At 34.8% G+C, this 15100-nt stretch overlaps 1 protein-coding gene and 1 pseudogene across 1 annotated transcript; one reads left to right on the top strand and one right to left on the bottom strand.

Annotated features, from left to right (window-relative positions):
- Positions 1-108: 108 nt before the first annotated feature.
- Positions 109-13752, bottom strand: LOC110640120 (type II inositol polyphosphate 5-phosphatase 15-like; annotated as a pseudogene).
- LOC110642687 (uncharacterized) lies at positions 2412-3885 on the top strand. Its single transcript, XM_021794794.2, has 2 exons — positions 2412-2641; positions 3081-3885. Exon 2 carries the CDS (start codon positions 3131-3133, stop codon positions 3665-3667), a length of 537 nt encoding a protein of 178 aa, XP_021650486.1. The 5' UTR covers positions 2412-2641; positions 3081-3130; the 3' UTR covers positions 3668-3885.
- Positions 13753-15100: the final 1348 nt, after the last annotated feature.

The following is a 15100-nucleotide window of genomic DNA, read 5'->3' as shown; positions in this document are numbered from 1 at the left end:
TGGGATTTAGAGGTCTTAAATCTTGTTTGGTGAGAAGGAAGGTGAAGAGAAAGGGAAAGAAAATAAGAGAGGAATAGACAAGGAGAGAAACAGAATTTGAGAGGAAAAGAGAAGAATGTAAATGTTCAATTCATCGATTATTCTCTAATGTTTACAACTCAAATCTATTTATATTCATTCTAATTGAACTATCATTGGCCAGCTCAATAACAACTTCCAACTAATCAATCAACAGATTAACCCTACCATTCTTCCTCAGTTGCTGCAGAACCCTAAATTTGATGGAGAAAAACATGATACCCTTGCAGAGCTCCAGAAAGAGACAGAATAGTCTAAAGTTTTCACATACAAACAAATTGCATCGCTGTAAAAAGGAACGGAAATAAACGTTACACAAGCAGCAACAAATTAAAACAAAGAAAAAAATAATAATAATACATAACCTTCACTTCCAGTTAATTAGCTTATTTGGCTTTTCATTTTCAACTGATGCACACAGCCCTTCTCCAGGATTGATTCGAGCTCTTCTTCATGACATTAGTGGAATAGCTTTTCCTTATTTGTCTTAAAAGAAAAAGGCTTAAATATCTATAAGCATCAACTTCTTGACTTTGCCCAGTATACTTGGGTGCTTTAAACGGAAAACAAAGGCTAAAGCCTAAAAGCACCCTTCAAAGGGGAAAAGAAAAGCTGCATGCTACAATCCTTTTCTGCATGCTACAATCCTTTTTTATGTACATTTACAAACAAGTTGGACTCGATCTCGCTTCACAAACTGCTCATGTGCATAAATAACGACTCTACATAAACTGAATGAAAATTTATGAATGAAGATTGAACTCGTAAAAGCAAACAGCACAACATGGCTCCTCTCTTACATCAAGATGCTTGTTGAACAGTCCATTTAGATATAAGGGATCCCTATGGTTGAGGAGGGATAATACAATATTTCAGAAAGTGTTTGCCATCCAACCACTGCAAGTCATTTTTTAATCAAGGACTATGCAAATTACGTAGGTGGTCAACCACGTCATAGGAACTACTGAGTTGTTGATAATGAGACCGGCGGAGAAGATTTCCTTGGACTTGCCTAGAGTGATTGGATTTTGGATGAATCCTTACTGCCTGCAATGAACAGCAGTGGCGCACACTGATGCGATGATTTCTTAGAGTCAGTTGTGTTGTTTGTACCATGCACCTTGAGCACCAGCATAACTTCGTTGTCTCTGGAATCTTCACACCATGAATTTTGAAAGACGCCATCAACAAACTCTTCAAGGGTAGGGAAATCCTCAACATGAAGAGATACCTCGGCAATATGATCTGGTTTTATTACACCAGCTACTGGAATGACCTGAAGTCGCAAGCATTTTTCAAATGCCCAAAGTGGTGAAGTTAACTTGCCAAATATTGATAATATAGTGCTTCTAAGGTAAAATGAAAATTTGATTTGCAAGGGTTATTAATGTAAATTCAGATGATAGTTAAAGAATAGAAGAATTGAATGTTGTCTTCCAAATCTAACATTTTCAAAAATCAAGTTGACATCATCATTAGAACAAATAATTTAGGCATTTGTATTTTTAATTTTTTGTATGTGAAGTAAGGAAATTTACCTCAAGCCATTGTGGAAAGCCAAAGGAACCCCTTGGATGATGATCTGATGCTTGTCCATCTTCATTAATTGTAGATTGACCTTCACAGATAATTTCAAACAGAGCATTACTTTTCCCACATTTATTTATGATACGTAAAATGGTTGTATCATGTTTTTGAAGGATTATATTGTTTGTGCTGACAATAGTTTCTGGAATCTTGCATTGTTCTTCAAGCATGTGTCTAATTTCCTCATTTGATTTCATTATGTCCCCAAACTCGTCTCCCAACTGACTCATCAACTCGTGCAATATCAACATTAAATATGCATCGCATAGGCTTGTGATCACTATCAGTGACATCCATGCAAGAATCATACCTATTAAATGGACAAGAAGTTAGGTGTTGCACGTGCATACATACGTGCAGTTGAGCAAATGCATGTACACAAAAACAAGGGCATTAAAATTACAGTGTTCTTAAGTGGATTTGTGAGCTAATATCCAAAGCAAACATAGCCTTGGCACAAGATGAGGCTCAATATATTAACAAAGGCAAGTTATTTCTTATGCAGGTATCTGTTACATATTATAGAAGATGGAAGAAGAACGTTAATCAGTAGTTGCTATTAGTAGTTAGTTAGCTGGGGAATTTGGAGGGAATTGCTTGTAACTACCGTAACAGCTTTTTGGAGGGAATTACTTGTATTAGTTAAATAAGTTTTATTTAACTGATTCTGTCAGAGTTGTTAGGAGGCGGTTACTCCTTTGTCTATAAAAGTAGTAAGTAGGGAGGCATTCAAGAATGAACATCAATCATATCTCTCTCCTCTAGATTCTTTTCTCTTCTCATCTAATTCTGTTTCTCTTCTCATCCACTTTTTTCCTTCTTTTTCTCTCGCAACTCTGTTCCAACTCTAGGGATTGACTCAGATATGTTATCTTACAAATTGGTACCAGAGCTTGGTTCTGAGATGGGATTGCTTCCAAACTTTCTTACTGAAGTCACAATTACGAGCAAATGAATGGGAGTCTCCTCATTCCAGGTTTTTCCCTCTCTTTTACCTCTAATTCTTCTTCTTTAATTCCCTGAAATTTCTTCCCTTTTTTCGCTTTATTTTCTTCTTCTTCCCCGCAAATCCTGTTCCTTCTTCTTCTTTCTTTCTTGAAATTCTTGAATCAAATTTCTTTCTTGAAATTCTTGAATCAAATTTCTTTCTTGAAATTCTTGAATCAAATTTCTTTCTTGAAATTCTTGAATCAAATTTCTTTCTTCTTTTCTTAATTTTTGATTCTTTCTTCTATTTTTCCTCTTTAATTTTTCACTTCCTGCGTTTCAAGAAACCAGTTTCTTCCTCTACTTTTTCCCTAATTTCTTCTTCCTATTTTCTTTATTTTCCCTCAAAATTTCCTTTCCCTGAGTTCTTATTCTGCTTTCCAAGAATTAGATTTCTAACCTTTCTTTATTTTCTTTGCTACTTGAAGTTCTTCACGTGTAAGTTTTGCTTCCAATCCATTCCACCGATATCACAAGAATGACTAGATCTGGGATAGTTACTCAAGACTCGATGATCTGTAAGTTGGAGGTAATAGTTAGGGTTTTGCAGATAGAACCCAAGAAGGATAGGGATGATTTGAGGGAGGAAATGAAGCAGCATGCCTTGCAGAGTGCAATAGAGATTAGACAGAAGATCAGGGAGAAGTTACAAGCCATTTTTGGGGATTCTTTGCCTGATAAAACTAAAGGAAGTGATCCTGGAGTAAATGAAGAAGTGGGAACCTCTATTGCTGTCCTCGGGAGTAAGGGTATTCTCCCTAATACAAAAGTCAACCAGCAGCAGGGAGGGATTGTTAGCAATGGATCAGCAGCTGAGAATGAAGATAAACATATAATTGATGAAGATCAACTTCTTGGAAATTATGACAAATCAAATGAAGACCAAAATGCTTCTAGTGAAGTTTTCAATAAGAATGACAAGGGCATTGAGCGTGAGCGGGATTTTCTCGCTGATACATTTGGTATTAATGAAGATTCTAAGGAGGAAAATAATGGAGAAGAGGATAATCGATAACCAGAGTTTGCAATGGAGAAAATAAGAGGTGAATCTGTAGTGGATTTTGAAGAAAAAAAATTCAGAATCTCTTGAACATGTCTTTGTTGTGAAGACAGACCATAAATTCCTTTTTAGTTTTAGCAAGATTTTTTCAGGAGAAAATGTAGCTGAATGTTATGATGAAGATATATGTGGAAAGTTGTATTGCAATTTTGGAGATAGTAAAATTGAGCTGATATTATGTAGTCATATAATCCTTAAAGAGAATGAATTTGAAATTTGGAGTAGACAGAGGAAGCAAATGTGTCCTTTAAGATTTTACAATCATTTACTGCTCAAAGAAAATGAATTTGAAATTTGGAGGAGATAGAGGAAGAAAACACAATCCAGTCAATGGAAAAGAGATAATTTGTGTACAACTTCCTCAGTTCAGCAGTAGTTCTAGTTGCAATTTTGCTGCATCCACTTATGCTTCACTTGATTTACCAAGGATAACTTGTAAGCTCTTTAGGGCCTTACAAGTGGCTTCAACTTCCAGCAGAAGAAGCTACTTGGGGGGATCAATCATTCATCATGGCTCAATTTCCAGAATTTTCATCTTCTTAGGGTACAAAAAGATTCTCATGGGGAGGGTATTGTTACATATTATAGAACAAGGAAGAAGAATGTTAACCAGTAGTTGCTGTTAGTACTTAGTTAGCTGGGGAATTTGGAGGGAATTGCTTGTAACTGCTATAACAGATTTTTGGAGGGAATTACTTGTATTAGTTGAATTAGTTTTAAAACTCCGCCTAAGTAGTTTATGCTTAGTCGGTCCCAAGCCCGGATAAAGGAGGAGGGTTGCGATAGGTGATAACCAACGTAAAAATTTCGTCACACTTTATGACATGGATTCAAATGATATAAACGTTGGGGCGTCCTCTACTAACAACGCGCTACATCGGAGCCCGGGTGTAGTGAGAAATATGTAAGGGTATAGGGCGTTCACCGAAAGTAACGCGCCATGCCGGCGCCCGGGTGTGGTGTTAAGTGAGCAAGGATTCCCACATCATGGACGGGAGTGGGTAAAGAAGTTAGTCCATAGGACAGATAGTAGAACAAATAGTGGAACAGAACACAAGATAGACATAGAAAACAATAGAAAATATCATAGAAGGAGACCAATTAGGAAGGAGCAGTTTAGGAGGAGGATCAGGGTTGGTACTTAGAATGTTGGATCAATTACAGGAAAATTAATGGAGCTTGTGGATACCTTGGAAAGGAGAAGGGTGAATATTGCTTGCATTCAGGAGACTAAATGGGTAGGAGAGAAAAATAAAGAAGTGGGTAATTCATGGTACAAATTGTGGTTTACCGGAAAGGAGAGAAATAAGAACGGAGTGGGCATAATCATAGATAAGACATTGAAAGACGCAGTAATAGCTGTAAAAAGAGTAGGAGATAGAATTATACTAGTAAAGCTAGTACTAGAAGGATAAACAATAAATATAATTTGTGCTTATGCCTCACAAATAGGACTAGACAGTGAGAGTAAACAAAGATTTTGGGAAGATATGGATGATTTAATGCAAAGTATACCGAATGAGGAGAATGTTTTCATTGGTGGAGATTTGAATGGACATGTAGGAAGTGATAGACAAGGTTATGAGAATGTTCATGGAGGTTTTGGTTTTGGAAGTCGAAATGAGGAGGGAAAAAGCATCCTGAATTTTGCTATGGCATACGACCTAATACTAGCAAATATCTACTTTATAAAAAGAGAGTCACATTTAGTGACTTTCAAAAGTGGGCAACATAGAAGCCAAATTGACTTCCTCTTAACCAGGAAGACAAATATAGCTCTATGCAAGGATTGCAAGATCATTCCAGGAGAGGCTTTAACAAGTCAACATCGGTTGGTGGTCTTAGATGTCAAGTTTAGGAATAATTCAAGTAAGGTCAGAAGAAATAGTGTAGCTTGAACAAAGTGGTGGGAGTTCAACGGAGTAAAGCAAATGAAGTTCAAAAATGAGCTTCTCGAGTCCGAAGTATGGAAGCTAGATATGGAGGCTAATGATATGTGGATACAGATGGCATCAAAGATTAGAGAAGTAGCTAAAAAAGTACTTGGAGAGTCTAAAGGACATGGACCACCCTCAAAAGAGATATGGTGGTGGAATAAGAAAGTACAAAAGGCAGTGAAGAGAAAAAGGGAATAGTATAAGAAATTATCTAAATGTGATAATAATGAGGCATATGAACAGTACAAGATAGCAAAGAAAGAGGCAGTTAGTCAAGCAAGAGCACAGGCCTTTGAAAAGTTATATGAGAAACTTGGAACTAAAGAAGGGGAGAAAGATATTTATAGATTAGCAAGAAGGAGAGAAAGGAAATGTCAAGATCTCAATCAAGTTAGGTGCATTAAGGATAAAGAAGGAAAAGTGTTGATGAAAGATGAGGACATTAAAGAAAGATGGAGAAATTATTTTAATGATCTCTTTAATAATAGTCAAAATGATAATAGCGTGAATATAGATTATAAAACAATAGAAAATAATGTGAATTATACTAGAAGGATTAGATCTTTAGAAGTAAAGGAAACACTTAACAGAATGAAAGTAGGTAAAGCCTGTGGACCCGATGAAATACCAATTGAAGTGTGGAAGTATTTGGGAGATATGGGAGTGGCATGGTTAACTAAATTATTTAATAAGATTCTAAACTCAAAGAAAATGCTTGATGAATGGAGGGGGAGTATCTTAGTACCTATTTTTAAAAATAAGAGAGACATACAGAGTTGCTCAAACTATAGGGGAATTAAACTCATGAGCCATACTATGAAGTTATGGGAGAGAGTTGTGGAGCATCGACTACATCATGATACTTCTATCTCTCTCAATTAATTTGATTTCATGTCCAGTCGTTCAATTATGGAAGCGATTTTTCTCATTAGAAGGTTAATGGAGAAATATAGAGATGTGAAGAAATATCTACACATGGTTTTTATTGATTTGGAGAAGGCTTATGATAGTGTTCCAAGAGATGTCTTATGGAATGTGTTAGAACAAAAGAGAGTATCTATTAGGTACATACAAGTGTTGAAAGATATGTATGAAGGAGCAACTACCATTGCACGCACAGTGGTATTTTTCCATTGAGGCGTATGCCCAAATTACCCCAAATTACCATTGAGGCTTGCGCCCGAGATTGCTGAGGCGAGGGGCTCCGGGCAACCAAGGCGTCGCCTGATTGAAGAAAAGTCCATTTTCCCTTTTTGTTTAAATTTTTTTTAAACAACATAAAATTACAAAAGAAAGAACCCTAAACTCACACCACCAACAAACTTGCAAAACGGCATTTTTCCTCTCTCTCTCTCTCTCCCCTCTTCACCTTCTTTCCTCTCTCTCTCCTCTATTCTTCTTCTGTATTTCTCCCCTTTCACCTATTGTTTTCCTCTCACCAGCAGACTTGGAGAACGCCATTTTTTGTCTTCTCTCCTACTTATTTTCCCTTTTTTTTTTCTTTTTATTTTTTTTTCTTAACTTTTTGATGCTTTCTTCTCTTACAGACAATTACTCCATTTTTATCAAGCAGTAGCACTTTTTTTTTGTTAATTTGTTGTTTCTTATTGTTTATTATATGGGTATTGTGATATGCATTTTGTTATTGTCAATTGTTATATGATTTTTATTAAATGAATATTATGAATCTCATTTAGAATGGTTAATTAATTTAATTTTAAAATGGTTCAGGTCCCATTCATGGGAAGTTTGATATGCTCCTCTTGGTTTATGATAAATGGGTATGGTGTATTTGCAAATGGTAATTTAATGTGCTTTTTTACTTATTAAACCAGTTAAATGAATGAATTATTATGTTAGAAGTGTGTGTGTGTGTGTGTGTGCATATATATATATATATATATTAGGCAATTTAGTTTACAGCGCCTTACTTCAAAAAGGCCTTCGCCTCGCCTCTCGCCTAAGGCCATAGGATACCCTTTCACCTCAGTGTCCCTTTTTGCCTTAACAACACTGATTTTGATACAAAAATAAAACTCAACTCAACTCAACTAAGTCTTTATCCTAAAAATATATGGATTCTCTTTTTTCACTCTGAACGATTTTGGGTTAAATCCTCGGAAATGTGTAATTTGAATCCATATCATGAGGTGTGACAAAATTTTTACCCTGGTTGTCACCTACTGCAACCCTCCTCCTTTGTCCGGGTTTGGGACCAACTAAGCACAAACTACTTAAACGGAGATAATATCAATGAAATATTTTCATACATATATTTCAAACAACATCTAATTAAATTATGAATTGAATATAACATGAATTTAGAAAGTAAATAATTTAAATGGAATATTTTTGTATCAAAATATTCCATTTAAATTCATGTTATATTCAACTCATAATTTAATTAGATGTTGTTTGAAATATATGTATGAAAATATTTCATTGATATCATCTTTTTTCTGTAAACATTAAATAATTTTAATAATAAAATATTTTAATAATTCAAAATAAGAAAAAAAATAAGATTTATCTCCATTGTATTGGAATTATCCTCAAAATTGTAAGTTTTCAAATTTGAATTGTAATTAGAGCTGAATGAATCAACGAAAATTTAAAATAAAAAGTTAGAACTAAAATAAACATACAATAAAAATAAGTTAATAGTAATACTAGCAAGGCAACTACACGTATTAAACAATATTGAATAAGTTACGTTTATGATTCAATAACTTAACACTAAAAAATGTACAAGTTAAAGAAATAAAAAATGGTATGGCAATAGTATCATTGCCAATTGTCAAATTCATAAAAAAATTTCAATAGCCGAGTAGCTTCTGTAAATTGTGCTTTCAGTTTTGGACCTTTGAAAAAAAAAATAGCATGGTGTTGTTTAAAAAATTATGTTTTAATATTATTTTGATATAATTATAATAATTCTAATAATTAAATAGTTACATAGGCTAAAATTAATTAAAATTAAAGTGATTATATTTAATTGCAAAAGAGAGAAAGAAAAAAAAATAGAGAATATCAAGAATGGTGTCACTCCTTTAGAATTAAAAAAAAAAAAAATAGTGCATGCTCTTTGATAAAAGAAAATTATTTTCATGACTTGAGAGTAAATGAAATAAAAAAGTAATTAAATAAGGGAAATATAAAACAAATAGGTAAAATAATGTATCACTTTAAACACCTCAAATTAAAAACTTAGTCCCCATCCAAACTCTTAAAGAGTTGAATTCACAAAATCCAATCAATGGACATAAGCAGGTGAGCACAAACATGAAAGATAGAAACTTATTTCAACATTGCTAAGGGCAACAACATTAAGAATTTTTTTTTAAATTATAAAATGCTCATTCAAAGATTATAAAAATTATGTTTAATTCAATGTAGTCTAGAGTCCAAATCAAATAGCCCATGCCAAGTGGTCTGAATTAAAGCCTAGAAAATTAGAATATTGGAGGCTAAAGTATCATGCCCACAAAAAAAAAAAAAAAATACAAAAATATTAAGGTTCCCAAATCACTGTTCCCATAAACAGTGATTTTAAATTTTATTTTAGTGTATATATAATATTCTTATTATGTTATATAGTTTTATGTTGTAAGTTATGAATTCTTGAATAGTAAACAATGATTATTATTGTGTATGTGCTAAAACTCTCATTTAAAATTAATCAAATAATAAAATAATAAAAAAGGATAGAGGGTTAAATTAAAAGGTCGGAATATATTATGTCATAGTTTGTCATCTACAATTAGAGAAGTAAATTAGCAAAAAAAAAAAAAAGGAAAAAAGAAAGAAGATCGAGAGGGAGAGGGAAAAGAACGGTTTTTGGAAGAAAAATAGCTAAGGGAAAGTTTTATGTGAACTTTTGGTAACAAAAATGAAGTGAAATCTTAAATTTTGAAGATATTGGGTCTAACAATCCTTTAGAAAAAAAAATCAACCCCATCGGTCGATTCATAAGATTCACTATTAAATAGAAAGATTTGGTCACGATTTCAAGTAAATTTGAAATTCACCCATAGATTCGAATTGCTGGGATGGGTAATCAATTGAATAGTATGATTCGAATCAAGAATCATAAGATTCTAACAACAGTGATTAGAAGGCTTCAAATGACATAAAATTTTACGAGAAATTTTAGCAAGAAAGATAAGACTTATGGTTTCTTTTGCTGCAGAAATTGCTAGAACACCGGCACCCATTTCAACTACTTGCAACCCAACAACAACAATACCAACATCCCCAGCTGCAGAACCGAACCAGGAAACAAGCGAGTCACAAGATGCTCTTCCTTGAGCTACATTCCATGTACCAGCTAATATTTTCAGGTTCTCTATCCTTGTATACAGGAATTCTTTGCCAGCTAGTTCTGAACGCAACATGTTGTCATGAGGTCCAGGAGACAAGACACTCCATCCACGTATACCACCATGATAAGCCAAGGTGAAAACATAACCATCCCCAACAGCCATTTTTATCACAGGACTACTCTGAGCCACCCAAACTCCAAGCAAGTTACCCTCCGAGTCCAATACCTGGATGGTACCACTAGCATAACCCACCCATATTCGCAACCCAAATGTACAAAATCATTGAACAGCAAAAGAATGGTACTGGAAATCTTGCAAACGATTGCCATTTCCTTTCCACTGCACGAGTAAGCCATTTGCACAACCAGTCCAAATCATTCCATCAATGGTTATAATCAATGCCTCAGTTCTCCGGTTATCATCTCCAAATCCACCTTTTGCAGCAACTCGACGAACAGCATCAGCTGCTCCCATTATAGCATTACATGAACGTTGCAAGAAACCAAATGAACTTTGAATCTTCTCTTTCTTTGGACCAGCAAGGACTTTCATCTTGATCTCACCTTCAAATGTAATATCCTGTCCTAATGACATGTCCATCCTTTCAATCTGACCATCCATATTGAATACTTTCAGCAACTCCCGTGTGTGAGCATACCTGTAAAATAGAACTCTCAGCATAGCCCCATCCTTCTTTTGTTTCTTGTGAATATGGAGAATTCATCAAGGGCACCAAGAGAGTGCAAACCAAGTACAAAAACAAAGTCATAAAAGATAGGAAAACTACAAAATATAATACTGCAGGAACATCAACAAAGTCTTTTACCCTGTAATAGTTTTAATCCAACTATCTATAAGAACAGGGAAAGGATTTTCCCTTCTCTTGAAAGCCCTTATGCTTTCTTCCATCCTAACTACCTAGAAAGGCAAGGGTGAAAGGGATCCTGTTCATTAAGATTAATAAGGACGAAACCAAAATGCATATTAGGTGTTTTAATTTGTTTCAATTGTCATTTTCTTGTCAAAGAATGGTAATTTAGCTCAGATATCAAATTGCAGGAATTGCATTACCCACAACACAAACGTACATGGCCCAGAAAGGGCACTTGATAAATTTCATGCTTAAGCTGAAGTGCTTGCTGACATGTTAATTACTAATCAATTAGGAATGCTAGTTCAAGGGTCCTTGGCTGATATTTTGTGTGAGTAAAAGACTTTAATACGGTAAATTTTCTTCTTATTATTTTTGGTTTCGCTATTAAGTGGGTAGCAATTAGGATATACTATAGATCTTAATATTCTTCCATCCAAGACATAATACTGCTTGAATATGAAATGTTCACTTGTTTCAGATATAAAATGTAGATTTTAAAAGATCATATCACAATTTAATTAACAAAGCATTCGCTATATGCCCCCAGGCTAAAATTCCCATAGATGACCTACAGAAAATGGTGAGTTGTTATGACATTAGACAAACTTGTAACAGTTTATAGTTAGATATTTGCAATTATTCTGAAAAGTATGAAGTATAAATCTTCCAACAACCATTGCAATAGTAACAAATTATTAACCTTAAAGTAGTGTAACTAGATTGAAGACATACCACAATGCAAATGACAAATAACCAGCACTCCATACTTTGGCTCTAGAATTATCAGATAGCAAGTATTTAATATCAGAACTTAGCACGTTGCAGAAGCCATGTGCAAGTATTTAATAGTGACTGGCTTCTAGGGTCGACATATGACCTCTCTACTAACAAGGCAGCCATGTGCCTTTCCTCCTCTGTAAAAGAAAAAGAATTCTCAATAGCTTCCCATGGCCATATCTTGATGGCACCACCTTCTGAACCGGACCATAAATCCCCTGGACCCCAAAGAGAACAAAGTGAGTGGTAAACAAAGAAGGGCAGTGACTTAAAGCAAACAAAAAATCTTTTAAGATCCATCATCAAAAATGAAAATGAATATAGGAATTTATGAGTTAAAAGATAAGATAAACACCTGATCAGCAAGTAATGCATTCAAAGAAAAAATATTGGATAGGTGTTCATAATTTATTAATCAAGGAAACAAATGAACACATAACTCCCTTTGGGAATAGAAGAATATTATCTCTTAGAAGGAATAAAAGGAATTCGATAATCATTGCCTAGGTCAAAAGTTTTTTCATTCAAATAACAATGAGAGACTTATAAGGGAAAAAAAATAATAAAAAAAGATATCAGGAGAGAGCTAATAGGCAATTAAGAGTTCTCATTTAATCTTGTTCCTGGTTTGTCCTTTATTATTTTTTTATCAAATTTTTTTTCTTTCTTCAAGTCAAAAGCAATGCATAATAACATGGTTTGAATTGCCAAAATCCTAGAGGTTCACGCACCTGGGGAAGGAAGTGACCAGAGTCATTGAAAGTGACAAACAAAAAAGAGGAAGAGCCATGAACTACTGCTTGTAGCTCTAAAGAGATTGCTGATGAAAAATGAAGGCATGCATGCATTCCCCAAAGAAATAGCAGCAAACAATTTCCCTTAAAAGGCACGAGGAAGTTCACCAAAGTTTGGTGAGATGAAAAGATTTCGCTTTTCCAAAATTTAATATCGGATATAACAAGAATGATAAACTGTAAATTAGAGTTAACATGCATCATGAAATCGCTGCCTCCATAACTGAACCAGAGTTTTGAGTGAATGAATTGGATTGACTGAATTTAAAGAGTTGCAATCAAACGGTCGACAGTGTAAAGAGGATATTTAACATAATGAATGAATGAAGACATGTAGAGCGAAGCAGCAAAGGGGAAGTGAACGGACTGACCATATTTAGTGATGACCATGGACAGAATAGGCCCACTATGAGCAACCCAAGACAAGACTTCCCTGAATCGATCAGAACTGAAATCCATCTTTCAGCACCTAACCCTCCCATCCCTATGCCCGCTCCAAACCACTTTGCTTCCCCCATCCCCGACCATACACATTACCCCTGATCCAAGCGCCACAGATTCCCTATACGGCGCGGAGTCCCCACATCCTCCGTAAAAATTCTTGAATTGCCACACCTGAACGTCCCCGTTATCGCTCCCAGTCCATAATTGAGTCTCCGTGGTGGTAAGGGTTCTCAAAAACCCACCAATTTGGGATTCCCTCAATGGGTGGGGTCGAACATCGGGGCAGGGTGGGCTGCCGGGGTGGACGGCTCCTCGAACAGGAAGTCTAAAAATTCCAGTTCCGCCTCCTTTCCCCATGAACTCTGGCAAAGCCGAAGACTGGTCTCTGTTAGAGTTATAGCTGTCATCATCTGCAGAATTGGCACCATTATTAGTGTGTTTACTGTTTGATGGAGCGGAGAGCTTGCGGTCCAAGAATTGGATCATGTAATCAAGGCGTTTGCTTGTGGCTTCCATGGAGGAGTTGGAAAGCTGAGATTCGTCGTCGGATGAAGACGACGATGAGGAGAAGTAGCGGTCGAAGATTTTGGATTTACGGAAGGAGGAGTCATCGGGGTGGTTATGACTGTAGGAGGAAAATACGTCGTCGTTAAGGTGCATCCGTGGTTCCATTTGCGACTTCTTGTAGTTACTGCTGTTAATAATAAGAGAATCTAGGGAGGAGAAATCGTTGAGGAGGCTTAAAGCTGGTCCTCTTTTTCTTTACTTTCCCTTGTTTCTGTAAACTGTTCCTAGGATTTTAAGACAACAGAGGCGCAGTCAGTGCAACTGCTCTATCAATCACTGTACATCAATGTTTTCAGATCCGGCGGGTACTTGAGCCGGCGTGGGTAAAAAGTTGAATTCAACGAATATTTAACTATTATATTATTGAATATATATTATAAAATTAATAATAATAATAATATAATATTTTTATATATTTTATAAATAATTATTTAAATAAGTTTAATTAAGCTTTAATACTTTATAACTTAATTCATATGTAAATATTTTTTAAAATTGTAGTTAATAACATCAAATTACTTTTAATAAAGAAATGCTTAAAATTAAAATACCAATACAAAATAAATATTAATATATTAAAATTTTATAATAAGTATAAAAAACTTTATATTGTATATAAAAAATAATTTAATAATTTAATTTAATATACTAATAAAATAAATTATTGATAGTTTTAATTATTTAGATTATAAGTAAGCTAAAAACTCGTCAATTTCTTCAATCAGAATAGCTCCCTAATATTCATCACTGGCATCGATCTCAAGAATCATTTTCTCTATGTTGAGAATCTTTAAAGGAGGTGGATTCTGAGCTATTTGTTTAAGTATTTGAACAGCTATTGCTTGCTCAATACCCTAAGGAGGGGTCTATTTCTTTAGCATCTTAGAAAGGTGGGTGATGTGCTTTAAAACATGATGAATAAAGTACAATAAATAATTGATGATGCGAGAAACTGTTGGATTTGCTTTATTGTCAAGTTCTTATTTGAAAATTTTAGCAATTCTTGAGCAATGTATGGACCTGGTTAATATTTGCCATTTTTGAAATTCATACCCAAGAATTCTATGTCAGATTGGGCTATGTGATTCTTCATTTCAAAAAGCATTATTCCATAATGGTGGACCAAGGACTGAAATTGGGTCAATAACTCCTTATGGTCCTAAATATCTTTTCAAAAGACTAAGAGATCATCAATATAAATGAGTGTACTATGTAGAATGGGCTTGAATATTCGAACCATGGCCTTTTGGAAGAGCGATATTGCCACCTGAGTCTAAATGGCATGACAGTCCATTGATATTGGGCATTTAGGATAAAGAATGTTGTTTTGGGCCTATTTGCATGATTAATTTCAAGCTACCAAAATCCTATTTTTAAGTTAAATTTCGAGAATATGTGGGCTTCATGAAGGTGAGTGAACAGATATCTAATTTTTGAAAATGGAGATTTATCATCTTGAAGGAAATGATTTAAATGCTTGCAATCTACTACGAGCCTCTTTTTCTCTCTGAGCATCTCTATACCCTTTTCTTGACATGCCTAAGCAGAACTTGTAGGTTCAATGAGACCTTGCTGGAGTAGTTGGTGGCATTATGTCTGAGCTAGTGAGAGGTCTAATGGAGTCATTCCAAGATGAGAAGCCTTTGTAGGATTGACATCTTCATTTAACCTAA

The sequence above is a fragment of the Hevea brasiliensis genome, chromosome 7 (genome assembly GCF_030052815.1).
Source record: "Hevea brasiliensis isolate MT/VB/25A 57/8 chromosome 7, ASM3005281v1, whole genome shotgun sequence".
Taxonomy (NCBI): Eukaryota; Viridiplantae; Streptophyta; class Magnoliopsida; order Malpighiales; family Euphorbiaceae; genus Hevea; species Hevea brasiliensis.
The sequence above is the reverse complement of the archived record's forward strand: the minus strand, read 5'-3'. Positions and strand labels throughout refer to the sequence as shown.